This window comes from Callithrix jacchus, chromosome 14 (assembly GCF_049354715.1).
Source record: "Callithrix jacchus isolate 240 chromosome 14, calJac240_pri, whole genome shotgun sequence".
NCBI lineage: Eukaryota > Metazoa > Chordata > Mammalia > Primates > Cebidae > Callithrix > Callithrix jacchus.
Window position 1 is genome coordinate 7,436,029 of NC_133515.1, and position 27,300 is coordinate 7,463,328.

Below are 27,300 nucleotides of genomic sequence, written 5' to 3' on the forward strand. Positions count from 1 at the left end.
GCCTTGGTGTCAATTTATTTGCATTTATTCTCTTTGAATTTAACTCAGATTCTTGAAACTGTTGCTTTATGTTTTTTGTTTTTGCCAAATTTGGAGAATCTTCAGCCCTTATGTCTTTGAATTTTTTTTTATGACCCATCTTCTTTCTCTTCTTCACCTGGCACTTCAATAATATGAACATTAGATCTTTAAAAAAAAAAATGATCCTACAAGGCTCTGTTCAGATTTTTCAGGTTATTTTCTCATTTTTGTCTAGATTGGTTAATTATTATTGTTCTCCAAGCTTACTCATCCTTATTTTCATTTTGCTCTTGTGTTCGTCCATTGAGTTTTTTATTTTGATTACTCTATTTTTTGCTCTACTTTTCCATTTTATTCTTCTTTATATCTTCTATTTCTTTACTGACACTTCCTATGTTTTTATTCATTTTAAGTATGTTTGTAATTGCTGTTAAGTATTTTTATGGTTGTTGCTTTAAAATCCTTGTTAGGTCATTCTCATCTTCATGTTGATTTTGTTGGTTGTCTTTTAAAAATAATCTTCCTGGTTTTTTTGAATGATGAATGATTTTTTATTGAAACTGGGACATTTCTAAAATTTTATTTCATTTTTGGATTTAAGTATACAAATGCAGTTGTGCTGCATAAATATATTGTGTAGCAGTGAAGTATGGGCTTTTGGTGTATCTATCACCCAAATAGTGTACATTGTACCCAATAAGCAGTATTTTATCCTTCACCCCTGATACAGTCTGACTGTGTCCCTACCCAAATCTCATCTTGAATTGTAACTCTCACAGTTCCCACATGTCATGGAAGGGACCCAGTGGGAGGTAATTGAATCATGGAGGCAGGTCTGTCTTGTGCTGTTTTTGCAATAGTGAATAAGTGTCATGATATCTGTTGGTTTTAACACGAGGAGTTTCTTTCCACAAACTCTCTCTTTGCCTGCTACCATCCATGTGAGACATGACTTGTTCCTCCTTGCCTTCTGCCATGATTGTGAGGCCTGCCCAGCTACATGGAACTGTAAGTTCATTAAATCTCTTTCTTTTGTAAATTGCCTCATTTTGGGTATGTCTTTATCTGCATCATGAAAACGGGCTAATACAAGCCTCCCACCACCTTTTAGAGTCTCCAGTGTCTACTTTTCTCTGCATGTCTGTATGTTTGCCTGCCACTTAGAAGTAAGAATATATGGTTTTTCACTTTGTTTCTCAGGTATTAAATTAAGGATAATGGCCTCCAGTTCCATATATGTTGCTGTAAAAGACAGGCTTTCATCTTTTTAAATGGATGAGTAATATTCCATGGTCTACAACACACCATGTGGTCCATATATATATATACCACATTTTAAAAACACCAATCATTTATTGATGGATACTTAAGTTAATTCTATGACTTTGCTATTGTTAATAGAGCTACAATAAATGTATAAAGGCAGGTGACTTTTGGATAAAATGATTTCTTCTCCATTGGGTAGATAACCAATAGTGGTATCAAAGGGTCTTAAAGAAATCACCATCCTGTTTTCCATAGAGGTTGTACTAATTTACATTCCCACCAACAGTGTATAAGCATTCCCTTTTCTCCACAATCTCACCAACATCCGTAAATTTTTGACTTTTTGATAGTAGCCATTCTGACTGGTATGAAATTATATCTCATTGTGGTTTTGATTTGCATTTCTCTGATGATTAATGACGTTGAGCATTTTTTCTTATTATCTACTTATGTGTCTTCTTTTGAGAAGTGTCTGTTTATGTCTTTTGCCCATTTTTAAATGGGGTTATTTGTTTTTTGCTTGTTGACTAGTTTAACTTCATTTTAGATTCTGGATATTTAATCTTTGTTGAATGCATAGTTTGCAAATATTTTCAATAAATATTTGCAAATATTTTCTCTTACTCTATAAGTCGTCTGTTTACTCTGTTGATAGTTTCTTTTGCTGAGCTGAAGCTTTTTAGTTAAATTACATCCTACTTACCAATTTTTGTTTTTGTTGCAATTTATAATTTAATTTATAACTAAGTCCTCAACAGCATAATGTTTCTTAGATTTTCTTCTAGGATTCTCTAGGATCTTATGTTTTAATCTTTAATCCATCTTCAATTAATTTTCATATATAGTGAAAGGTAGGGGTCTAGTTTCATTCTTCTGCATATAGCTCACCAGCTATTTCAGCACCATTTATTGAACAGGGAGTCCTTCCTCACTGCTTATTTTTGTCAACTTTGTTGAAGATAATTTGACTGTGGTTGGGTGGCTTTATTTTTGGTTCTATATTCTGTTCCATTGGTCTATATGTCTGTTTGGGGTGTGTGTGTGTGTGTGTGTGTGTGTGTGTGTGTGTGGATGTGTTTTACCAGTACCATGCTATGTTGGCTATTGTATTCTTGTAGCATAGTTTGAAGTCATTATCTTCATTCTCGAACAGTACTTTTGCTGGTTTAATAATTATTAGTTGAAGTTTTTTTCCCCTAACCTTCAAACATGTCAAGCCATTGTTTTCTGATCTCCACCTTTTTAATCTGAGAAAAACAGTCATGATATATAACATTTTCCCTCTATAGGATGTATATAATGAGACTTTTTTTTCCCATTACTACTTTTAAGCTTTTTCCTCTTTATTCTTGGTTTTTGGCTATTGTATTATCATTTGTAGTATGATATGCTTTCTTTTGGTTTTCTTTTTTTTATTTTCGTTTTTTAAATTATGCTTTAGGTTCTGGGGAACCTAAAGTTCCCAGAATATGCAGGCTTGTTACGTAGGTATACACATGTCATGGTGGTTTGCTGCATCCATCATCCCGTCATATACATTAGGTATTTCTCCTAATGCTATCCCTCTCTACCCCCAACCTCTGCTATTTCTCCCCTGGTCCCCCATCCCCTGACAGGCCCCAGTGTGTGATGTTCCCCTCTGTGCATCCATGTCTTCTCATTGTCTAATACCCATTTATGAGTGAGAACATGTGGTGTTTGGTTTTCTGTTCTTTGTGTCAGTTTGCTGAGAATGATGGTTTCCAACTCTATCCATGTCCCTGCAAAGGACATGAACTCATCCTTTTTTATGGCTGCATTGTATTCCATGGTGTATATGTGCCACATTTTCTTTATCCAATCTATCTTGATGGGCATTTGGGTTGGTTCCAAGTCTTTGCTATTGTGAACAGTGCCACAGTAAACATATGTGTGCATGTGTCTTTATAACAGAATGATTTATAATCCTTTGGGTTTATACCCAGTAATGGGATTGCTGGGTCAAATTATATTTCTATTTCTAGATCCTTGAGGAATTGCCACACTGTCTTCTACAATGGTTGAACTAATTTACACTCCCACCAGCAGTGTAAAAGTGTTTCTGTTTCTACACAACCTCTCTAACATCCATTATCTCCTGATTTTTAATGATCGCCATTCTAACTGATGTGAGATGGTATCTCAATGTGGTTTTGATTTGCATATCTCTAATGACCAGTAATGATGAGCTTTTTTTCCATGTTTGTTGGCCACATAAATGTCTTCTTTTGAAGACATATGGGATTGTTTGTTTTTTTTCTTGTAAATTTGTTTAAGTTCTTTGCAGATTCTGGATTTTAGCCCTTTGTTAGATGGATAGATTGCAAAGTTTTTTCCCATTCTGTTGGTTGCTGGTTCACTCTAATGATGTTTCTTTTGCTGTGCAGAAGCTGTTTAGTTTAATTAGATCCCATTTATCTATTTTGGCTTTTGTTGCTGTTGCTTTTGGTGTTTTAGTCATGAAGTCCTTGCCCATGCCTACGTCCTGAATGGTATTGCCTAGGTTCTTTTCTAGAGTTTTTATGGTTTTAGGTCTTATGTTTAAATCTTTAATCCATCTGGAGTTAATTTTTGTATAAGGTATAAGGAGGGGATCCAGTTTCAGGTTTCTGCATATTGCTAGCCAGTTTTCCCAACACCATTTATTAAATAGGGAATCCTTTTCCTCTTGCTTGTTTTTATCTGGTTTGTTGAAGATCAGATGGTTGTGGATGTGTGGCATTACTTCTGAGGCCTCTGTTGTTCCCTTGGTCTATATCTCTGTTTTGGTACCAGTACCATGCTGTTTTGATTACTGTAGCTTTGTAGTATACTTTGAAGTCGGGTAGCATGATCCCTCCAGCTTTTTTTTTGTTTTTTCTTACAATTGTCTTGGCTATGTGGGCTCTTTTTTGTTTCCATAGGAAGTTTACAGTGGTTTTTCCAATTCTGTGAATAAAGTCAATGGTAGCTTGATGGGGATATCATTGAATCTACAAATTACTTTGGGCAGTATGGCCATGTTCACGATATTGGTTCTTCCTAACCATGAGCATGGAATGTTTTACATCTGTTTGTGTCCTCTCTTATTTCCTTGAGCAGTGGTTTGTAGGTCTCCTTGAAGAGGTCCTTCACATCCCTTGTTAGTTGTATTCCTAGGCATTTATTCTGTTTGTAGCAACTGTGAATTGGAGTTCACTCATGATTTGGCTCTCTGTTACTGGTGTATAGGAATGCTTGTGATTTTTGCACATTGATTTTGTATCCTGAGACTTTGCTGAAGTTTCTTATCATCTTAAGGAGATTTTGGGCTGAGATGATGGGGTCTTCTAAATATACAAACATGTCATCTGCAAATGGAGACAATTTGACTTCCTCTTTTCCTAATCGAATACCTTGTATTTCTTTTTTTTGCCTGATTGCCTTGGCCAGAACTTCCAATACTATGTTGAATAGGCATGGTGAGAGAGGGAATCCTTGTCTTGTGCTGGTTTTCAAAGGGAATGCTTCCAGTTTTTTCCCATTCATTATGATATTGGCTGTGGGTTTGTCATAAATAGCTTTTATTATTTTGAGATACATTTCCTCTGTACGTAGTTTATTGATTGTTTTTAGCATAAAGAGCTGCTGAATTTTGTTGAAGGCCTTCTCTGAATCTATTGAGATAATCATGTTGTTTTTGTCTTTGGTTCTGTTTATGTGATGCATGACATTTATAGATTTGAGTACGATGAACCAGCCTTGCATCCCAGGGATGAAGCCAATTTGATCTTGATGGATAAGCTTTTTGATGTCCTATTGGATTTGGTTTGCCAGTATTTTATTGAAGATTTTTGCATCTATGTTCATCATGGATATTGGCCTGAAATTTTCTTTTTTAATTGTGTTTCTGTCAGGATTTGGTATCAGGATGATGTTGGTCTCATAAAATGGATTAGAGAGGATTCCTCTTTTTCTATTGTTTGGAATAGTTTCAGAAGAAATGGTACCAGCTCCTCTTCGTACCTCTGATGGAAATTGGCTGTGCACCCATCTGGCCCTGGACTTTTTTTGGTTGATAGGCTAGTAATTGCTGCCTCAATTTCAGACCTCATTATTGGTCTATTCAGGGATTTGAGTTCTTCTTGGTTTAGTCTTGGGTGTAAGTGTCCAGGAATGTATCTATTTCTTTTAGATTTCCTGGTTTATTTGCATAGAGTGTTTGTAGTATTCTCTGATGGTAGTTTGTATTTCTGTGAGATTGGTGGTGATATTTTCTTTATCATTTTTTATTGCATCTATTTGATTCTTCTCTCCTTTCTTCTTTATTAGTCTGGCTAGTGGTCTATCCATTTTGTTGATCTTTTCAAAAAACCAGCTCCTGGAGTCATATTTTTTGAAGGGTTTTTTCTTCTGTCTCTATTTCCTTCAGTCCTGCTCTGATCTTAGTTCTTTTTCATCTTCTGTTAGCTTTTGAATTTGTTTGATCTCACTCCTCTAGTTCTTTTAATCATGACATTAGGGTGTCAATTTTAGATTCTTCCTCACTTCTCTTGTGAGTATTTAGTGCTATAAATTTCCCTCTAGACACTGCTTTAAATGTGTCCCAGAGGTTCTAGTACATTGTGTCTTCATTCTCATTGGTTTTGTAGAACATCTTTATTTCTGCCTTCATTTCATTATTTATCCAGTAGCCATTTAGGAGCAGGTTGCTTTAGTTTCCATGTAGTTCTGCAGTTTTGAGTGAGTTTCTCAATCCTGAGTTCTAATTTGATTGCACTGTGGCATGAGAGACTGTTATGATTTCTATTCTTTTGCATTTGCTGAGGAGTGATTTACTTCCAATTATGTGGCCAATTTTAGAGTAGGTGCAATGTGGTGCTGAGAAGAATGTATATTCTGTGGATTTGGGGTGGGGAGTTCTGTAGATATCTATTAGGTTTGCTTGGTCCAGATCTGAGTTCAAGTCCTGAGTATCCTTGTTAATTTTCTGTCTCATTGATCTATCTAATATTGACAGGGAGGTGTTAAAGTCTCCCACTGTTATTGTGTGGGAGTCTTAGTCTAATTGTAGGTCATTAAGAACTTGCTTTATGTATCTTGGTGCTCCTGTATTGGGTGCATATATATTTAGGATAGTTAGCTCTTCTTGTTGCATTGATCCCTTTACCATTATATAATGCCCTTCTTTGTCTCTTTTGATCTTTGTTGGTTTAAAGTCTGTTTTATTAGAGACTAGGATTGCAATGCCTGCTTTTTTTTTTCCTCTGCATTTGCTTAGTAAACCTTCCTCCATCCCTTTATTTTGAGCATATATGTGTCTTTGCACATGAGATTTGTCTCCTGAATACAGCACACGGATGGGTCTTGACTCTTTATTCAATTTGCCCAGTCTGTGTCCTTTGATTGGGACATCTAGCCCATTTACATTTAAGGTTAATATGGTAATGTGTGAATTTGATCCTGCCAGTTTGTTGCTAGCTGGCTGTTTTGCCTGTTAGTTGATGGAGTTTCCTCATAGTGTAAATGGTCTTTACAATTTGGTATTTTTTTTTTTTTTTTGCAGTACTGGTTGTTCCTTTCCATGTTTAGTGCTTCCTTCAGGAGCTCTTGTAAGGCAGGCCTGCTGGTCACAAAATCTCTCAGGAGTTGCTTCTCTGTAAAGGATTTTATTTCTCCTTCACTTATGAAGCTATTTTGGCTGGATATGAAATTCTGTCTTGAAAATTCTTTTCTTTAAGGATGTTAAATATCGGCTCCCACTGTCTTCTGGCTTGTAGGGTTTCTGAGTCTGATGGATGGGCTTCCCTTTGTAGGTAACCCGACCTTTCTCTCTGGTTGCTCTAGGATTTTTTCCTTCATTTCAACCCTGGTGAATCTGATGATTATGTGTCTTGAGGTTGGTCTTCTCGAGGAATATCTTTATGGTGTTCTCTGTATTTGCTGAATTTGAATGTTGGCCTGCCTTGCTAGATTGGGGAAGTTCTCCTGGATAATATCCTGAAGAGTGTTTTCCAACTTGGTTTTGTTCTCCCTGTCACTTTCAGGTGCACCAATCAAGCATAGATTTGGTCTTTTCACAGAATCCCATATTTCTTGATGGCTTTCTTTCTTTTCACTCTTTCTTCTCTAATCTTGCCTTCTCAGTTTATTTCATTGAGTTGATCTTTAATCTCTGTTCTTCCACTTGATCAATTTGGCTATTGAAACTTGTGTGTGCTTCATGAAGTTCTTGTGCTGTGTTTTTCAGTTGCATCAAGTAATTTATGTTCTTTCTACACTGGTTATTCTAGTTAGCATTTTGTCTAATTTTTTTTCAAGGTTCTTGGATTCCTTGCATTGGGTTAGAACATGTTGCTTTAGCTCAGAGAAGTTTGTTATTACCCACCTTCTGAAGTCTATTTCTGTCAGTTCGTCAAACTCATTCTCCATCCAGTTTTGTTCCCTTGCTGGTGAGGAGTTATGACCTGTTGGAGGAGAAGAGGTGTTCTGGTTTTTGGAGATTTCAGCCTTTTTGCACTGGTTTCTTCCCATCTTCGTGGATTTATCTACCTTTGGTCTTTGAAGTTGGTAAGCTTTGGATGAGGTCTCTAAATGGATGTCCTTTCTATTGATGTTGAAACAACTTCTTTCTGATTGTTAGTTTTCCTTCTGTCAGGCCCCTCTGCTGCAGGTCTAGAGTTTGCTGGAGGTCCACTCCAGAGCCAGCTTGCCTAGGAATCACCAGCAGGGACCACAGAACAGCAAAGATTGCTGCCTATTTCTTCCTCTGATAGCTTTGTCCCAGAAGGGTACCTGCCAGATGCCAGCCAGAGCTCTCCTATATGAGGTGTCTGTCAGCCCCTGCTGGGAGGTGTCTCCCAGTCAGGAAACACAGGTGTCAGGGAGCCACTTGAGGAGGTAGTCTGTCCCTTATCAGAGCTTGAGTGCTGTGCTGGGAGATCTGTTGCTCCCTTCAGAGCTGCCAGGCAGGGATGTTTAAGTCTGCTGAAACTGAACCCACACTACCCCTCTTCTCAGGTGCTTTGTCCCAGGAAGGTGGAGGCCTTATTTTTAAGTCCCTGGTGGGCTGCTGTCTTTTTTCAGGGATGCTCTTCTTAGCAAGAAGGGAGTCTAGACAGTCTGCCTGCAGTGACCTTGTTCAGCTGCTGTGGGCTCTACCTAGTCACTATGTAAACTTTTTGGTTACTTTGTTTACACAGGTGAGGTTAAAACAGCCTACCTGAACCTCAGCAATGGCAGTCATCCCTCCCCCCACCAAGCTCAACCATCCCAGGTGGAGCTCAGACTGCTGTGATAGCTGGGAGAATTTCAAGCCAGTGGATCTTAGCTTGCTGGTCTTCATGGGGATGGAACCTGCCAAGCCAGATCCCTTGGCTCTCTGGCTTCAGCCCCCTTTTTCAGGGGAATGAGTGATTCTGTCTCACTGGCATTCCAGGCACCACTGGGGTATGAGAAAAAAAAAACTGCCACGTCTAAAATGGCCACCCAGTTTTCTGCTGAAAACCTGGGACGCTGGTGTTGTAGGCACTGAAGGGAATCTCCTGGTCTGTGGGTTGTGAAGACTGTGGGAAAACACAGTATCTGAGCCAGAGTGTCTGGAAAAGTCCCTAATGGCTTCCTTTGGCTAGGAGAGGGTGTCCTCCCACCTTTTGCACTTCCTGGGTGAGGTGATGCCCCATCCCGCTTCAGCTCGCCCTCCTTGGGCTGCACCCACTGTCTTAACCAGTCCCAATGAGATGAACCAGGTACCTCAGTTGGAAATACAGGGATCACCCGCCTTCTGTGTCACTCTTGCTGGGACCTGCACACCAGAGCTGTTCCTATTCTGCCATCTTTGCAGAAATGCTGCCTTCTTTTGGTTTTCTTTGTGCATACATTGCATTGGATGTATTGAGCTTCTTGGATCTATAGGTTTGTTTTTAATCAAATCTTGGAAATGTTCAACTATTATTTCTTCTAATCTATTTTTACACCCTATCTGTTCTCTCTTTTTCTTCTGAGACTCAAATTATAGTTTGCTAACCGTGTTGACGTTGTCCCACAAGTCACCAAAACTCTGTTCGTTTTGTCAATATTTTTTTCTCTTTGTTTTTCAGATTGGATAATTTCTCTTGACATATTTTCTAAGTTACTAAAACTTTCTGTTTTTCAGATTGGGTAATTTCTCTTGACAGATTTTCTAGGTTACTAACACTTTATTCTGGTACCTCCAATCTGCTGTTAAGCCCATACAGATACTGTACTTTTTGTTCTAAAATTTCCTTTCTTTTCAATTTCTCTGCTAAGATCCCCATTTGTTCACTTATTTTAATCACAGTTTTCTTTCCCTTCTATATATATAAAATGTTTATAGTATGCTTATAATACATTGAGGCCTTTTTCTTCTAATTTTAGCATCTGGTCCATCTCAGGGTATGTTTTACTGATTGCTTTTTCTTTTGACTATTGGTCACATTTTTCTCTTTGTTTATATATCTGATACTTTTTTGTTTATGCTGCACAATGTGGATGATTGTAGAGACTTTGGGTTGTATAGTTTTCCTTTGGTATATGCAAAAGATTGGTTCCAGGACCCCCTGTGGATACAAAATCCATGCATACTTAGGTCTTGCATTTGGTTCTTCAGAACCCACATATATGAAAAATTGGCTGTTTCTATGAGTGGGTTTCACATTCCACTGATACTATATTTTTATCCACATTTGGTTGAAAAAAAATCTGCATGTAAGTAGACTCATGCAGTTCAAAACCATGTTATTCAAGGATCAACTGTATATTCCTTCTTCTAAGAGAAGTGACTTTTTATTCTTATAAAAATTGATATATATATTATTTATAACAGCTTTATTGAGCTATAATTTACCTACCTACAATTCAGTGGTTTTAGTATATTCATGGATATGTGCAACCACTTAGAGTGTTTTTATAACCTCAAAAAGAAATACTATACTTCTTAGCTCTAGCTTTCCCACCCTTAACTGTCTCTATAGATTTGCTTGTCCTGAGTATTTCATTTAAATAGAATTTATAATATGTGGTCTTTTGTGACTCGTTTCTTTTACTTAGCCTAATGTTTTTAAGGTTCTTAAAACATTTGTAATCCATGTTGTAACCAGCACTAGTACTTTATTCCTTTTTGCAGCCATATGATATTCCATTGTATGGATATACCACAGTTTTTTAAATCCATTTATCAGTTGATAGATGGAGAGCTGATTTTCATTCTCGTGGGCAGCTGAGTTGGCTGGACTTAAACTCCATCAAACTACCTCTCTTTCCTAAGTACAAAGCTAAATAAGTACAAATCTCATCTCAAAAGGGTGATGAAAAATGAGAACACATGGACACAGAAAGGGGAGTACTAAACACTGGGGTCTATTGGGGGGAAAAGGGGAGGGCCAGTGGGAGGGGGATGTGGGGAGGGATAGCCTGGGGAGAAATGCCAAATGTGGGTGAAGGGGAGAAGGAAAGCAAAGCACACTGCCATGTGTGTACCTACACAACTGTCTTGCATGCTCTGCTCATGTACCCCAAAACCTAAAATCCAATAAAAAATTAAAAAAAAAAAAGAAAAAAAAAGTGTCCTCCTTTTTAGGATGGATGCCATTCCAGTTTCTGCATGTTCTAGATGTCTCTGATGCCTACAAATAGCTCTTTTTATATTTTGTACAGAATTTATCATATTTTTCTGTGTGAAGTTTAGCCAATACAATCTATTCCACTGTTATTGAGTGCAGAACTCACAATGCCTTGCATTTCAATTGTCAATACAGCTAATGGAGCCTTCCACAGACTTATCTCCTTCAAATCTCAAAAAACATCTTCCTCTTCCAACTCCAGATAAATGTCTTAGGTAAACAGAGAATGCGCTAGTGATATTTCGTCATTTCATTGATGTCAGCTAAAAAGGTGAAATCTTGGAAACACAAATTTTAGAGCTAAAGAGGTATATTGAGTGAGATTATTGCTGATGGAATTCAAGTTTCCATTCTTTGCTCTTTACTATTGGGAAAGTTGCACTTCAAGACTTGAAATCACCCCTTGTGATTGAGAACCCACCTTGACCAGGGTGTCTATAAAATTCAGCCTTGCTCCTTTTTGCTTTCCAGAGGAAACTGTTTTCCTACCTCCATAGTAAAGCAGAGGAAAGGAAGTACTGGAACCACAAGTACCACCATTCTGTCTCCTACCTTTGGGACTTAAAAATAATAATAAAATTAAAATAATAAGGCTGGGCGTGGTGGCTCAAGCCTGTAATCCCAGCAGTTTGGGAGGCTGAGGTGGGCAGATCACGAGGTCAAGAGATTGAGATCATCCGGGCTACCATGGTGAAACCCCGTCTCTAATAAAAAAACAAAAACAAAAAAAGTAGCTGGGCTTGGTGGCCTGCACCTGTAGTCCCACCTACCTGGGAGGCTGAAGCAGGAGAATTGCTTGAACCCGGGATGCGGAGGTTGCAGTGAGCCAAGATCGTGCCACTGCACTCCAGCCTGGCACCTGGTGACAGAGCGAGACTCTGTCTCAAAATAATAATAATAAATAATAATAAATAAAATTAAAATAATCACCAAATAAAAAAATCTCTGTGAAGCCTTACCTCATCTTCTGTCCTGCTAAATCCTAGTTAGTCTTTGAAGCCTCTCTGTAGCCCTCTGATAGTTCCATGAAGGAGTAGGACTATGTTTTAGGTAACAATTGTATTCCAATCCTGTTAGCATGCCTCGTACATAGTAGGCACCCAATAAAGGTTTATGCAACAGACATTTGAACAGCTAAACATATAATCTGATGAGAAGAAAAGCTTGTAGTTCTGACATTCTGTATGGCAATTCTGAATCTATTACCTGCTTGCTTTATTTCACTGATTTAATTATGAACTCCAATTGAGAGTACAGTAGGTAATATCTAAGTTAAATTTGAAAAATCCTGAAAACCAAGTTCAAATCATGAATAAGTTTTAGAAATTAAAATAATCTCTATGTTGCCTTTTTAGAAAACCTCTGCTGTAATTATTCTGGATCAAAGTACAAGGAAACGAGGACATAAATCCTATTCTTTGTGTTTTTTCACACATTAGAAGATTACAATGCCATAGACAGTTACATTTATTATAGCACTTAGAAATACTTTATGATTAGAACACAATAGAAAGTATCACAAATTATTGATGTCACAAGATATAATTTAAATAGTGTCAGAGAAAAACATTTCAAAATAAAAATAAGAAGGTTCAGTCACGTACTACCATTTTGATTGTTTTTCTTCATAAAAATGCAGATTATGTGGCATCTCTGGGGAGACTTGTGGCTTCTCGGTATGCTGATGGTCTGTTTCCACAGCTCTACAGAGCAGAAGATGGCAGAGTATACAATGTAAGTCATAATTCCCTCAATGCTCAGTCCTGTGACATGCGTTGGGAGTGTGGTGTGGGGAGAGACTTGTGCTGCTTGGCAGTGATACAGCTGAGCCAAGGCCTCATCAGGCTGGGAGTTTCCTTTTGGCATTGGTAGGGTGATGAAAGTCATGATCAAGGAAGGAAGGTTTTGATCCATTAGAGATTAGTGCAGAAAGCTCTAGATGAGAGAGGAAAACCTTTGCACATTATCACTGTTTTTGCTTTGAAAATAAAGGAAAAAAGCAATAAGACAGAGATTATCTGAAAGCTAAGAGCAAACTGCCGTTATCTGACAAAAGCACCAGGAATAGGGGCAGGATTTGCAAGATGGAGAATGAGCAGCACCTCTGACCAGAGTCCTTCATTCCCAACAATTCAGCACCTGAGTCTCATGCCTCCTATATGTGATCCCTCCTATATGTCAGGCCAACCACATGGAGCTCAAGTCTGTTGGAGACACATGTCTCATCATGTCCATTTATGGATTATTTGCTCATGTCAGTGTACATCCATGTACTGCCTGGACTACTGTTTCCTAATATTTAGAAAATTTAAATTACTTTTTTTGGAAAAATTTTTTTTTTTTTTGAGAAAAGTTTTGTAGACTTTATTCTCAAATCTTCTCCTTTTCTTACAGGAGTGCCAGTGAGTCATCAGTTTGGTCTCTTTACATAATCTCATATTTCCCAGAGGTTTTATTCATTTTTTAGAATTCTTTTTTCTTTTGAGATACATTCTCGTTCCATCACCCAGTCAGGAGTGCACTGGTATGATCATGGCTTACTGCAACCTTGATCTCCCAGGTTCAAGTGATCCTCCCACCTCAGCCCCCCAAGTAGCTGGGACCACAGGCCTGTGCCACCATACCTAGCTGATTTTTGTATTTTTTGCAGATGGGGACTTGCCAGGTTGCCCAGGTTGGTCTTGAACTCCTAAGGTCAAGTGATCTACCTGCCTAGGCCTCCCACCTGGCGTGGCCGCGACCTCATCCTTAGAAAGGTGTGAAGCACCATGCCTGGACCTTTTTCTTTATTTTTGTCTGCCTGCATTGATTCAAAGGAGTCGTTCTTCAATTCTGAAGCTCTTTCCTCAGTTCAGTCTATTTTGTTGTTAATGATTCCAATTGTATTATGAAATTTCTGTAGTGAATTATTCAATTCCAGAAGTTCAGTTTAGTTTTCTTAATATGGCTATGTTCTCCAATTCGTGGATTATTTTACCATTTTCCTTGGATTGGGCTTCCACCTTCTCCTATACCTTTATGAGCTTTTTTGACATCCAGTTCCCGAATTCAGTGTCTGTCATTTCAGCCATTTCAGTCTGGTTAAGAACCTCTGCTGAGAAGTAGTGTGATTGCTTGGAGGTAAGAGGATACTCTGGACTTTAGTTTCCTGAATTTTTGCACTGGTTCTTTCTCACTGTGAAGGCTGATGCTTCTTCATCCTTTTAAGTTGCCATCCCTTGGATAGGTCTTTTTGTTTTTATGTTCTTTATTTCCCTTGAGGATTTGACTGTAATGTGAGTTGGGTATAGTTGATTGGCTTCATTTCTGGATGCTTTCAGAGGGCCAAGGCTAGCCTGGGCTGCATGCTCTAACCCTGGGGGCTAGGATCAGGCTGTAGCTTTGTCCTCTGGACCCTTGAAGTTGAGCACTGGCTGTGCTGGGGCAGCCAATGTGCTACCAGGCTGCTGGCAAAAGCCTTCCATTAGGAGCAGCTGGCAGTGCTCTCGTGGGGCAGCCAGTGGCGGGGGGATCATAGGTGAAAATACCCTAGTAGGGTGTTGGGGCTGCCCAGGAAACAGCAGAGAACCTGGAGGGATACTGTTAGAGGGACAGCCAGGCCATTCAGCCCTTGGAGAAACCTCCATGATGGTGGTATGTTGCCTTCAGCTTGAAGATGCACCTACTACTTACTTTTTCCAAACTTTGAATTACTTTTTTTTTTTTTTTGAGACACACTTTCACTTTGTTGCCTAGGCTGGAGTGCTGTGGCACCATCTCAGCTCACTGCAACCTCTACCTCCTGGGTTCAAGTGATTCTCCAGCCTCAGCCTCCCAAGTAGCTACAGGCATGTGCCATCACATCTAGCTAATTTTTGTATTTTTAGTAGAGATGGGGTTTCACCATGTTGTCCAGGCTAGTCTCAAACTCCTGCCTCAGGTGATCTGCCCATCTTGGCCTCCCAGAGGGCTGGGATTACAGGTGTGAGCTACCATGCCCAGCCTAGCTTAAAATACTTTTTAAACTAAGCTGGGTCCTAAGCAATTATATCTGTGGAATCCTGATTTTGGTGTGCTAAGTATATTTTTTTATTTGAACTACGTTAAAATTAATGCTGAACTCTTAAAAACATCTGTCCCTTTACCTTCAGCAAAATCCACCTCCACATTACCTGTGGTGTGCCCACCCTGGCTTCTGTGTTGTAGCAGCAGCTGTGGATGCTGGTGAAGGAGTTGGTAATTCTGCCTTAAAGGGCCATAGGAAGCCTCAGAGAAGTGATGCTGGAGCTTGAGGAGTGTGAGTGAGCTTGAGAGACACACGGGACAGGGAGGGAAGGAGCCCGAGCCAAGGAACACAAATGTGGAATTAGGTGATACGGTCTGAAAGCACGTTTTCCAAGATAAAGTACCATATCTTCTTTTGAAATATGCTTTGTTCCAGAATAGGGCACTATTTTTTCTTGTTCCTTTTCTGTCTTCTGCTGCCTCTCTACCTCCTGAAAGGCCTTGCACAGTGCATCTCATCTATGTGAAGGATGGTTTATTTGTGCATACAAGAAATTTTCTACAAGTCTCTGTCATCATTTGGTGAGCAGCCCAAGGACTATTGGTAGCAGCAGTGAGTAATCAGGTGGTCCAGGTACAGGGGAACTTCGCCTGAGAGAGGAGGGCATGAGGACAAAGGTCATGAGCAGAAGGATGACTAGCCAGGATGGCATCCTGTAGAGGAAGGCAGGAAGGTGTGCTGGCAAGTTTCATAGCATTTTCGGAAATATTTTTGGAATGTTATATTTAGGAAATATTTTAGCGAGACATTCTTTTCCATCTGCCTTTGTCGGTCTCCTCTTCTACCTAATTGCTTTCTTTTGTTCTTTTTTTTTTGAGATGGAGTCTAGCTCTGTTCCCTAGACTGGAGTGCAGTGGCGCAATCTTGGCTCACCACAACCTCCTCCTCCCAGGTTCAAGTGATTCTCCTGCCTCAACCTCCTGAGTTTAGCTGGGACTACAAGCACACACTGCCATACCCTGCTAATTTTTTTGTGTATTTCAGTAGAGATGGGGTTTCACCATGTTGCCCAGGCTGGTCTCGAACTCCTGAGCTCAGGAAATCCATCCGCCTCGCCCTCCCAAAGTGCTAGGATTACAGGCGTGAGCTACCGTGCCCGGCCTCTACCTAATTTCTTAAGAGTGCCCTGGACTTTTCCTGATAATCTGTAACTATAAAGATAAAACACAATATGGAAAGTTTTTTTTAAGACTGCTATATTTTGAACAGATCACATCATCATCTTTTCGTCTGTGGGGAATCCAAGCGTTTTTCAGTTGAAAGATCGGAAGCTTTTCTCCTGGATTATGTAGTGTTTGGAGGATCATTGACAACATTGTTATCAGTGCACAGTTCCTGAAGGCAGAACTGTGGTTCTCATGACTTATTTTGGTACTGCTTTATTGTTTTTGTCTTTTATTTTCATTAAGCTGACAGCTAAATCAGAACTGATTTATCAGTTCGTGGAACATTTAACACAAGCTGTGGAGAGCTACAAGCAGCGAATGGACTGGCTTACCAGCAAAAGCCGGCAGATTTTTGGTGTCATCTTGGAACAGTGCATCACCATAGTGCTGGATTTTGGCGGCATTCTGGAGGGAGAGCTTGATCTGTGCCGAGAGGCTCTAACAATGGTCCTCCAGGAGCAGGTGGCTCATATAACCAACTTCAATATCATACGGTGAGTTCCCATGGGAAGGGAGGATTTTAGTGAAACTTCATAGTAACTTGTACATATTTGGAGTTAAGTAGCACAGCTGACACAGTTAGCTCTATGGTAAGGGAGAGGCATTATCTTATACTTTCCCAGAAGTTGTAATCTCAGCAGCAATCCCACAGTGAATAAATCTTAGGAAATTTTATCTGCTTTGCACAGGGTGTCTTAGCTTTCACATTAAAAGAGATTTAGGAACATGCATTTCTTCAGCACATGGGAAATATAAGAATTTGAATTATGGCAAATATATATTTAAGGCCATAAATCTCTTCATTCATTTTAGCTTTTAACTCGGGTAATGAATTCAAAGGTCACTAATTTCACTGATTTTCCAGACTGAATTAACAACTCAAGTTGACCTCCCCTATAAGTTGACTCCTTTAACCAGAACAATTGGTGGCTGGTTTTGTAGAATTTCCCATATTTCAGAGTTTTCACAACATTTATGGATTCTTGGATTCAAGAGAACTTGGACCTCAGCACTAACTTCTCATCTGGAAAAGTGATTGCATCTCCCTGACAAAAAAACATCTGGATAAGGGTTGGGGAAGGAACTACCTTATTCAGTTTTTCTGTTTTTAATCAAATACTTTCAGCTAAATAGAGGACATCTCTGAAGACAATGCCTACTTATGATCTATCTAGATTCTATTTCTGTCACAGATATATTACTGAAGGAATCAAGTGCTTAAGTCTGCAAAGCTTTTGCTTTCTGGGAAACCTCTGCTACAACATAGATGTCACTCAGCTAGATTCTCTATCCAGGAAGCACATAGCAGACATGAGTATGAGCCAGCCCAGCTTCTGATGGCAGGCCATAGGGGCAATCAGGCCACTTTATTTGTAATTATTGATTGCAAAAAAATTGAGATAATTCAAATGGCTCTTCTTTGTTTTGGAATTGGGGCTTCCACCAGTCATTTATAAGCCGAAACTAAATGGTTTAAGCAAAATTTCTCAGGATTTAAAACGTAATATTCTGCTGAACTCAGAACAATACCATTATTAATACAAGAAAAGGCAACCTGTGGGAATCTTTCAGGACAATATAAACAATGTCATAAAGAATTGGAAGTAAAATTTTAGAGTAATAGAATTGATGGTGATTTCCGAATCTTTATACTGTGGATTATTATAAATTTACCCTTAAGAGAAGCCAGTTACATATAAACTTGCCTGTTTATAAAAATAACTTCTCTTAATATTTTAAAGGACTTATTGTTAATGTTTACCTTTCTGTTTCTCACGTAAGCATTGTTTTTCCTACTCAGCACAGCTTACAGAAGATAGTGGTGCTTTGGGGAACCTGTCTTGAACAGCTTGCTGATTTTTTGGTAACATCAGAGGCTGGGAGCTATGATTTCTTTCTTTTTCAGCTCTAGAGATGGATGTTGGTGGCTTGCTGCTCATGGCTGTGAGAGGGAGGGTTGGCATCCCCAGTAGCATTGATCACTGCCCAGTGACCCCTCCATGTGATCCCTTTCAGGGTTTCTCAAGAGCCTGTGAAATGGCAGGAAAATGCTACTCCTGTGACCAAACAGTCCATAGCTGCTGCTATCCGTTGGGTTGAGAAACTAACTATTGAACTGACTGTGAGCAAGGTTGGCCGCATGGATGCTCTTCTGGAAGCTGGGAAAGACAAGACTGTAAGTGCGTGTTCATGGCTGGTCCTAGGCCATGGGGGTGGCTTCCAGCTTAACTCTTCGCACTGAGTGACTTTACATGGCCCTTCAACTGATCTTGGGCCCCTCCCAGCAGGATCCCACAGAGACCTCATCAGGCACTGATGGTGATGGCAGGGCTGGACCAACCCAAATGAGGCCCCCAAATACCCTGAACCAGGCTAGGCCCTCTCTGTGGGGTGACTGGGGATGCAGGGTAGACCCTTGTTTAGCCAGTGCTGGAAGAGCCAAGCACTACTCACACCCACTGAGCATCAAGAAAGGATAGGAGTGAAGCCATAGTTTGGCATCTCTGCCATATTAATTTCACTCTTGCTCTCCTGCCAATTAGATCAGTTAGTCTCTTAGGAGGAGGAGAGAGAGATCGAAAGACTCCTCATAGAACCCTGAGGATGGGGAAATAGGGTTTTCCCAACATCCACGTTCTGAATCTTTCCTGGTTCCTCTTCTTCACAGATGATCTGTCATCTGTCATGTACTTTCCAAGGTGAAGTACATACAAGCTGATGACTCCATCCATTTTTGGGTGTCAACGTATTGACATGAATTTTGATAAGGAACCTTTTGGAAATAAAGCTTTACCTGGAAGAAGTGATTAGATGGTGGTGTGTTATGTTTCTTTGAGCCGCAGGGTCTGTGTTTCTGGGAGCGACTTTAGTAATGGGAGTGTTAGGCGCAGTGGAAAGCCAGTAGAGACACACTCTGGGCAGGTGGGCTCCCTGTGAGAAGGTCTGCTTGCCTTTGGATACAGTTACTTAACAGTTGCAAGCTTCCTCCACTCTGGAACCCTGGGGTTTCTGTAAGTTTCAAGCCCTACCAAGCTGCATCAAGAAGTCCATTCTTGGAGAAAGAGGCCACGTGCTGGCCTCTTGAAAGATAGCCCCCAGTGGTCACCAGCCTGTTTTATCAATACTGAAGGTGAGGATTTGTAATTGGAAACACATTGTTTTTCCTTCCAAAGCCAAAGGAAAAAATGTTTTCCATTAAGGAAGAACCAGATACAAGCTTTTTTGTTCCTTGATCCTTAGAGTTTGTTTTAACATCTGTAAAATTTCAAGTGTCTGGACACCTTAATAAGCATTCAAAAAATGGAACATTACCCATGCTCAGGGTGTGTGTACATGAGCCTGTGCACACAGCTGTTTTCTTTGTGAACCTGGCTATTGTGGTCACAGCTGACCGTGACCCCCTGACCTGACTGCAGGGTCCCCAGTGATCCTGCCTTTCTGTTTCACTCCCTCTGGTTTGTGCCTCTTTTTTTGTCTGGGGTTCATTCCTATCCCAGGAAGTAAGGAACCATTCAGAGAGTTCCAGGGAAGTCCTATAGAGGAAGAGGAACCAAGAAAGAAGCTTCCAGGCACTGCTCATCAAATGCTGCCTGAAAGCTTTTGAGAAGAGGCTGTGGAGCACAGCACAAGCCAGGCCTACACAGACTGCTGTGCCCCTCTGCCCATAGCCTCGATTTGAGGGTGGACTCAAGGAAAATTCCAGCAAATGCAACTGCCTTGCGTATAAAAATGCTGTGCCCTGTTTTATGAGGAGATAAAGAACACGTGTGTGTGACGGGGCAGGGAGAGGTGGGTTCCCATAAGTCCTGCTTCTCTGCTCCATGCCTGTCATGGCCACCCCAGTGAGTTCCGAATTTATCCAGATAGCTGCAGTTTGCTCTGAAGAGAAAAGATGGAAAGCTTAAGGAACGTTTCAAACAGCAAATATAAACGCCCAGACTGTTCCTGCTGATGATAGCCTGCTGCAGGTTAGCGTCTCCCTTCATGAGCAGGTACTGAGAGGAGCCAAGAAATTGAGTGTTGTCCTGTATCCACAAAGGAACATGCAGGTCTGATTCCTGTACTAAGTCCACATGAGGAGTAGGGCTGAACCACATGCTTGGTCATGGAGAAGAAGGATGCCCAGAGAGGCTCCTGGCCCCCTCCAGGCACAGGCTTTGTAACCATGGCGGGCCAAGAAGACTGAAACAGGAAGCAATGACAGAGGGGGGCCCTAGGTCTAAGAAGAGCCCGTGCAGAATGGGAAGTCTGTTGAAATCCTGGCTCTACTCATAGCACTCGAACAGTACTATTGATAGATGAATTACTGTTGCAGCCTATGAAAAGGAACCTGGCTCATGGGGTGGGCAGCACGTGAGGTTCTGGGGTCATGTTTGCAGGTTGAGGGGGTTGACGTCCTCAGAGACCAGGTGTGTGGACCAGCACAGAGTTTCTGTTCTTCAGTAGCCCTGGTCCAGGACATGCATCTTTGGCAGTTGGTAGCTTCCCAGGCCCTATGAGGAAGGATGGTGTACAGGACGAAAGGGAAGGCTATTTACCCAGAGCCCTGGTTCTAAGCTGCCTAAGAAGACTGAGGGGCTTTTGTCTCTGCCAGGACAAGGCCACCTACCCAGAAGACACCTGCATTTCTGATTCTGTTCCTCTCTTCCATCCACCTGCTTGCACGTATCTGTTTAGTTTTTGGTTTCCTGGGAGACCAAGTGAGTGGATTAACGACAGACCCACATGATTTCATAAAGAACCTTCACTGCTGGACTGAAAGCCGAAGGCCTGGCCACATGAATCCATGACCCTGGCAGTTCATTCATTTCCTTGTACTGGTTCAGACAGGCATCAGGTCTTTTTGTTTTTGTGTCTCTGATGCCTAACAAGGGCTCTATTAATGCCTGTTGAACAGTGAAGGGTTGGAAATAATTTTGATACTCTTATGTTTGAGGGGAAGATGTGGGTCCCATTTTCAAGCTATGGAATAGAGTTGAGTTTTGTGAATTGAAGGGAGATGGTCTGTGTGGGACTGAACAGGTGAATGTGGTGAGTCTTATAGGACCCTGGTGGGGATGGCAGGTGGGGACAGAGACCCTGAAACCTGGGAGGCCAGAAAATCGGAGGTGGTGAAGGGTCTTAGAAGGGATCTGAGAGGTGAACTAGGTCAATACCATGGGGACAGTCACCCCATGGAGGGAATCAAAAGATCAAATGGGCTGAGACAGCAGAGGGCTCCCACAGGTACAGGGGGATTTCAGAGGTCAGATCCGAGGTCTGGAGCTGGCCAGAAATGTTGTAGTATTCAAAGTTGTAGGCAGAACAAGACAGAATTTTGCTGGATCTTTCACTGCTGTTCCAATTGACTTTCTTTTTGCTCTTTGAAGAGTGAGGATTTTTATACCTGGAAGCCTAGGGGATGAGAGCACAGGCTCTGGCCAGTGGGACAGAGGGCAGTCAGAGTAGAAATGCACACTCCTAGTCTGTTTCTTTCTTCCCCCAGAAGCTGCAGCTAGGAAGATGTCAAGGACTCCTTGGTGGGGCAGAATGCATGCTACTGTGTGAAGCTGCAGAATGAATGCCCAGATGTAATAAGGCATTTCAAATGAAAACATAAAGGCTTCTACCAACTTGATGTAGTATGAAATGGCAAGAGTTTTTGACTCATTCTGAAGAAGCTGAATGGAACTTATGTATTTTATCAAATTCAGTGCAAATGAGCATTTAGGGAAATGCGGTCAGTGAGGAATCTACTCCAGGACTGAAGGCTGTTACTGAGCTTGAGGACTGGCCTTTGCCTTCAAGAAGCTCAGAGACACTGGTTAAGGGTGCAGATCCCCAGGAGGATAACTCCCTTAAGCCACACAGCCTCCTGGTCCCAACTTTTGATCAGTGGTGTTGGTATCAGAGGGTAGGAGCCTGAACCCTTGAAGTAAATTTTTTCACTTCCATCGTGGGGTAATGATGGAAGTGAAAAACGTGCCTGCCCGGGGCCACCTTCTCTTGCTTGATCTTACTTTCTGAATTCTGGGGCTCACATTGATCTCTAACAGGTGACCAGCCTTGCCATGAACAGCACAGTATAGCCGTGGGCAGCAAGGGCAGGGCTCGTGAGGCTGGGCAGCCTGGGCTTACCAGCTCCAAGGCCAACTCAGTTTTCCTTTCCAAGCCTCAGTTTCTTCATCTGTATACTGGGGATGGTAATGATTCATGCTCCACAGGACTGTTGTATTGAGTAAAATAATTCATTTTAGTTTATCATCTCAAATAGCAAACAGTCCTCAAGCCATTTTGCTTTAAGAGGCATTTTGCCAGTTTCATGGTGGACAGGAATAGGTAGCATATTTATTCTTTCAGTTTTTCTAAGTGTTATCATATGAGCAGAAAGGAGAGGCAGAAAGACTGTGTGCAGGAGAGTGGTGGGGGCAGATAGGTGGTCTCCATGTAAAGCATGTCCCAGGAAATCTGTAGCACAGAGTTGACTGAAAATGTATGTGATTAAGAAGCTGAGTAATGAACTTAATGAATAGTGAATAACGTTGCAGCTTTAGTAAGGGAAGGAAATCCTGACTCACTGTTGGCTACAGCAACTTTTGGTTTGATGAAATCTTGAGGGAAAAACATTTCTGCACAAGAACTTCAGGTTTTTGGATTATTGTCAGAGCAAAGAAGCTGAGTTTACATGATGTGCAAGTGGGCATGTGTGGTGTCAGGAGCGGCTGACAGACCACCTCGAGATGTGTGTCCTCACCTCCCTCTTCACCTAACAAACCCTAGAAAATACTCTGCTCCCCTGTCTCAGGCCATGTGTCATTTAGATCCGTACAACAGGATGAGCCTGTCCCCATGCTAAACTTGGGCACTGACACAGCTGGAAAACTCGGATAAATAATAGGGCTGCTAAGTGGAAGCCTTTTAAATGCGTCTCACACAAAGTCATGCGTAAGACCAGGAAAAGAACGAAACAATGCCTCTACTGGCAGAACAGTATTGGCTGTCTATAAGGAATCCGGAGAAGATGACTTCTTCCTTCTTTCAGGGTTTTTTTTACTCCCAGTTTACTGACTTGAAGGAATTTACAGTATCCCTCAGTCTTTTACCACTCGATAGGCACTTTTTAGAATCAGGGAGTTGGTGTTGAAAGGCCTGAGAGAAAGAGGCCTGGGAGGGGACCAGGGCTTTCTGTGCCTCATTGGTGGAGGGATGTTTTTCAAGTTGCCTGATATCAGCTCCCACTCTATCTTTCTCCTAAGTCCCAGTTTGGGCCCCGCCCCCTGCCTCCCACCCTCACCCCCTCCGCCTCCTTGGCACACAGTCCATCTGTTGCAGGCAGAGCACCCCAACCAACTAGAAATCAACCATGAGGCCACTCCCACCCTTGGCCAGGTGAGTTTAGGGTTTGGGATAGATGCAGAAGTGAGGCCATTTGTTGACTATGTTCAGCTCACCGGTATTTGGGATTAGAACAAGGAGAGGGCCGTGAATCCTAAAGGGATGGTGACATCTATTTATCCTCTACCACAATACATTTGCTAGGGTTTCTTCCCCAGTTACGTGTGGACACACTCCATCGGGACATTTTAGGGCAGGTTGAGAGGATATGGATTCCTGGCTCTCCTTGGGTTTTTCACTTTCCAAGATGTATGGAAATCCACACATAGGTGTAAGTCATCCTGTTTCAACTCCATCATGAATAATAAACTGCATTATCTCCCTTTTTACGAGGGAAGACACTGGAGTTAGGTCACTCGCCTAAGGTGTCAGAGCTCCTGGGTGGCAGGGGCAGGGAGTACTGAGAAAGCACCATCCTGGGAGGATTGAGGGTGGCAGGGATGCAGCAGGGCAGGAGGGGCAGCTGTCTCAGGGCCTGGGAGTGGGTTCTCTATCTCTCAGTTCAGCAGGTGGCATTTCTCTGAGGTTGTCTCCTAACTGGGGGAGGTATGCACCTCCCAGAATCACTGGTTTAAGTTGTGTGTGTGTGTGTGTGTGTGTGTGTGTGTGTCTCCTGACATGGGGGTTGCTTATTCTCCTGGTCTTTTCATGGCCTGGTTTGGTGTTGAAAGGCAGGGCACTGCAGGCGGACCTGGCTTCTGACCAGCTGTGTCAGGACAGTCTCATCCCAGCCCCAGGCATGCGAGTCCCTGCTGAGGTGAGCCAAGAGTTGGAGCCAGCTGGCGATGTGCCCTCCTTTCTATTTTCTGCCTCAGACAGAGGATACATGAGTTTGCATTGTGGGATTCTGGCACCACCACGGAAATGGCAGATAAGCTTCCTGCCTGCAGTGGCTGTGCCAGTGCTTCCTTCATTGCTTGACTTGAAAATAACCACTCTGAACCTGTGCGATGTATTTGTGGGCCAGAGGAAGTTCTCCAGATCTCCATATTCTTCTCATGCCATACCCAAGACAATAGCCACCGCTGAGAGACCTCTTGGCACCAAGCCTCGAATATCTCACTTCCTGACTGGCCCTGATGTCCTCACAAAACCCTGGGTAGGGCTGCTATTTTTTCTGCCCATTTTTTTTTAAAGAGGTCATTTTGTAGAAAGTGTATTACTGATGAGTCTAGTACCACACTAGGGCATGTTGAGGAGATAAACCGTTGGCATCACTGTTTTGCAGACTGAATCCATTTACTACTTTGTGGTGGGGGATGTTCCTGAAGAATCCAAGGAGCTTCTCCTCCAGAGTGCCTTGGAGACCCCATATCCAGTCCACACAGTATCCTTCAATGCCAGAGAGGAAGGCACTATAGCTTTCCTAAAGGACCTGAGTGCCAAGACCCACAGCAGGTAGGCAGAAAATGTGCTCTTGAGTGACATCAAGTGGGTTGCCTGCTCACACAGGATCAACAGTGGGTCCTGCATTCTTCATGGCTTTAAACAATCTGTTCCTATGTTCTCCTCTTTCCAGTATAGTCTTTAGTCTGTCTGCATCTTTTCATCCCCATCCTGTATTAATCATGCGTATTTTCTGCAGTTCTGATGCTTTGACCTCTTGGGGCCTTGCTGGCCTAGGAGACCGTGTCCCTCCCAAGGCTAGCCAATTCCTAGAGATAGCAAATTACTCACTGGGGTGCACTTTCATATGCAAACCAACCGACCAGAGCCCACACTGTCAGTCCAGGCTCCCTCACTTAGGACCACTGTTCTCTACCGTGATCACTCCAGGGCCATACACCAGAAAACTCAGGACAGCCCCTACACCCCAGAGCCCACAGATGTTATTCAAATAGCCAATCCTAAGCCTGCTCACTCGTGTTCTCCTCTTTCTTACCTTGGAAGCTGTGTAGGTAAGCCTAAAAGCCTTCACCTACCTTTCCCCTCACTCCTTCTGCCTCCTGGCTGACCTGGTGCTTCCCTGTGTGGCCAGTGTGGCACGCTGTGCCCCTCTCTTCTTCTGGGAACTGCGCTAGTCAGCTTGGGCTGCCATAACAAATTGCCACAGGCTGGGTGGCTTAAACAAGTATTTATTTCTTACAGTTCTGGAGGCTGGGAAGTACTAGGTGAAGGCGAATTCAGTTTCTGGTGAGGGCTCTCTCCCTGCCTTGTAGGCAGCTGCCTTCTCACTCTGTCCTCACATAATGGAGAGAGAGAGAGAGTGTGTGAGCACTCACTGGTGTCTTTTCTTCTTTCTGTAAGTCACTCATCCTATGGAATCAGGGCAGCGCCCTATGACCTCATTTAACCTTTATTACCTCCTGTTCTATCTCCAAAAACAGTCACATTGGGAATTAGGGCTTCAACATACAAATTTTTTGACTTGGGGTTGGGGGAGTATAGTTCAGTTCAGAGTGGAACTGAGTAACAAACTATCTTTTCAATGGCAATAGGCTTATCTGTTGGCCTCACAATACACGAATAATAGTAAAACCTGCATTTTAAAACATGTGTCCCCGCACCCTGGGTCTGTGTGTGTGTGGATAAATTTAGGTCCCTCATAGAGAAAGACCAGCTACTTCTGTGGTTACAAGGAGAATTATAAAATCCTTCCTAAGTTCTTCTTGAAATGGGTACAAGGTCTTCCCAGAACACTTGTTCTTTAAATTTTTTTTAATTGATATATATTTGTATATATTTATAGGGAATATGTGATATTCTGTTGAATGCATAGAATGTAGAATGATCAAGTTGGGATTTAGGGTGTCCATCACCTTATTTATCATTTCTGTGTGTTGGGAACATCTTAAGTCCCCTCTTCTGGCTATTTTGAAATACAAAATACACTGTTGTTAACTATGGCCACCCACTTTATCATCAGAACATTAGAACCTACTCCTTCTATCTCACTGTATGTTTTTACCCATTAACCAACCTGTTTTTATCCCCAATCCTCACACCTCTCCCAGCCACTTATCTGTCATTCTACTCTCATCTCCATGAGATCAACTTTTCCACCTCTTGCCCATGAGTAAGAACTCGTGATATTTGTCTTTTTATACCTGGCTTATTTCCTGTAATATAATGACATCCAGTTCCATCCATGTTGCTGCAAATGACAGGACTTCCTTCTTTTTGTGGCTGGATAATATTTATTATGTATATACCACCTTTCCTTAGCCGTTCACCCATTGATGGACTCTTAGGTTGATTCCATGTCTTGGCTGTGGTGAATAATGCTGTAATAAACACAGGGCGCAGCTATCCCTTTGATGTGCTGACTTCCTTTTCTTTGGGTAAATAGCTGGTAGTGGGATTGTTGGATTGTATGGTAATTCTATTTTTAATTTTTTGAGAAATCTCCATACTCTTTCCTATAATGGCTGTACTAATTTACATTCCCACCAACAGTCTATAAGACTTCCCTTTTTCTGCCCCCTCACCAGCATCTGTTATTTTTCCTCTTTGATAATAGCCCTCCTAACAGGGTAAGATGGTATCTTATTCTTAAGTGTAGGTGCTCATCACAGTCACTGGGAAGATTGTTAATGACACAGAGGCCAGGCTTTACCTTGCCAGCTCATTCCATGTCAGAGAGGGAGCCCAATATGCATTCTTCCCATCACTTTGCCTAATGACTGCCCAGAGAGCCTGATTGAAATGCAAATTCTTTAGCCACAGCCCCAGAAATTCTAATGTTCGGGGTCTGAGGAGGACTAGGAATTGTCATTGTTAACAAGACTTTGGGACCCTGAGGACCGTTGCCCTGGATGCTCTTACAGCACTTTGAAATCTTTTAACATCAGGTATGTGGCTTCCATTTTGG

The 27,300-nt window shown here is 41.7% G+C and overlaps 1 protein-coding gene across 1 annotated transcript in view; it reads left to right on the plus strand.

Moving 5' to 3' along the window:
- The window catches only part of VWA3B (von Willebrand factor A domain containing 3B), a 254,011-nt gene that overhangs the window by 21,076 nt on the left and 205,635 nt on the right, over positions 1-27,300 (plus strand). Inside the window, 4 exon segments of the mRNA XM_078348699.1 lie at positions 12,544-12,638; positions 16,359-16,609; positions 18,132-18,291; positions 24,718-24,887. Of these exon segments, the coding sequence (XP_078204825.1) occupies positions 12,544-12,638; positions 16,359-16,609; positions 18,132-18,291; positions 24,718-24,887 (676 nt within the window).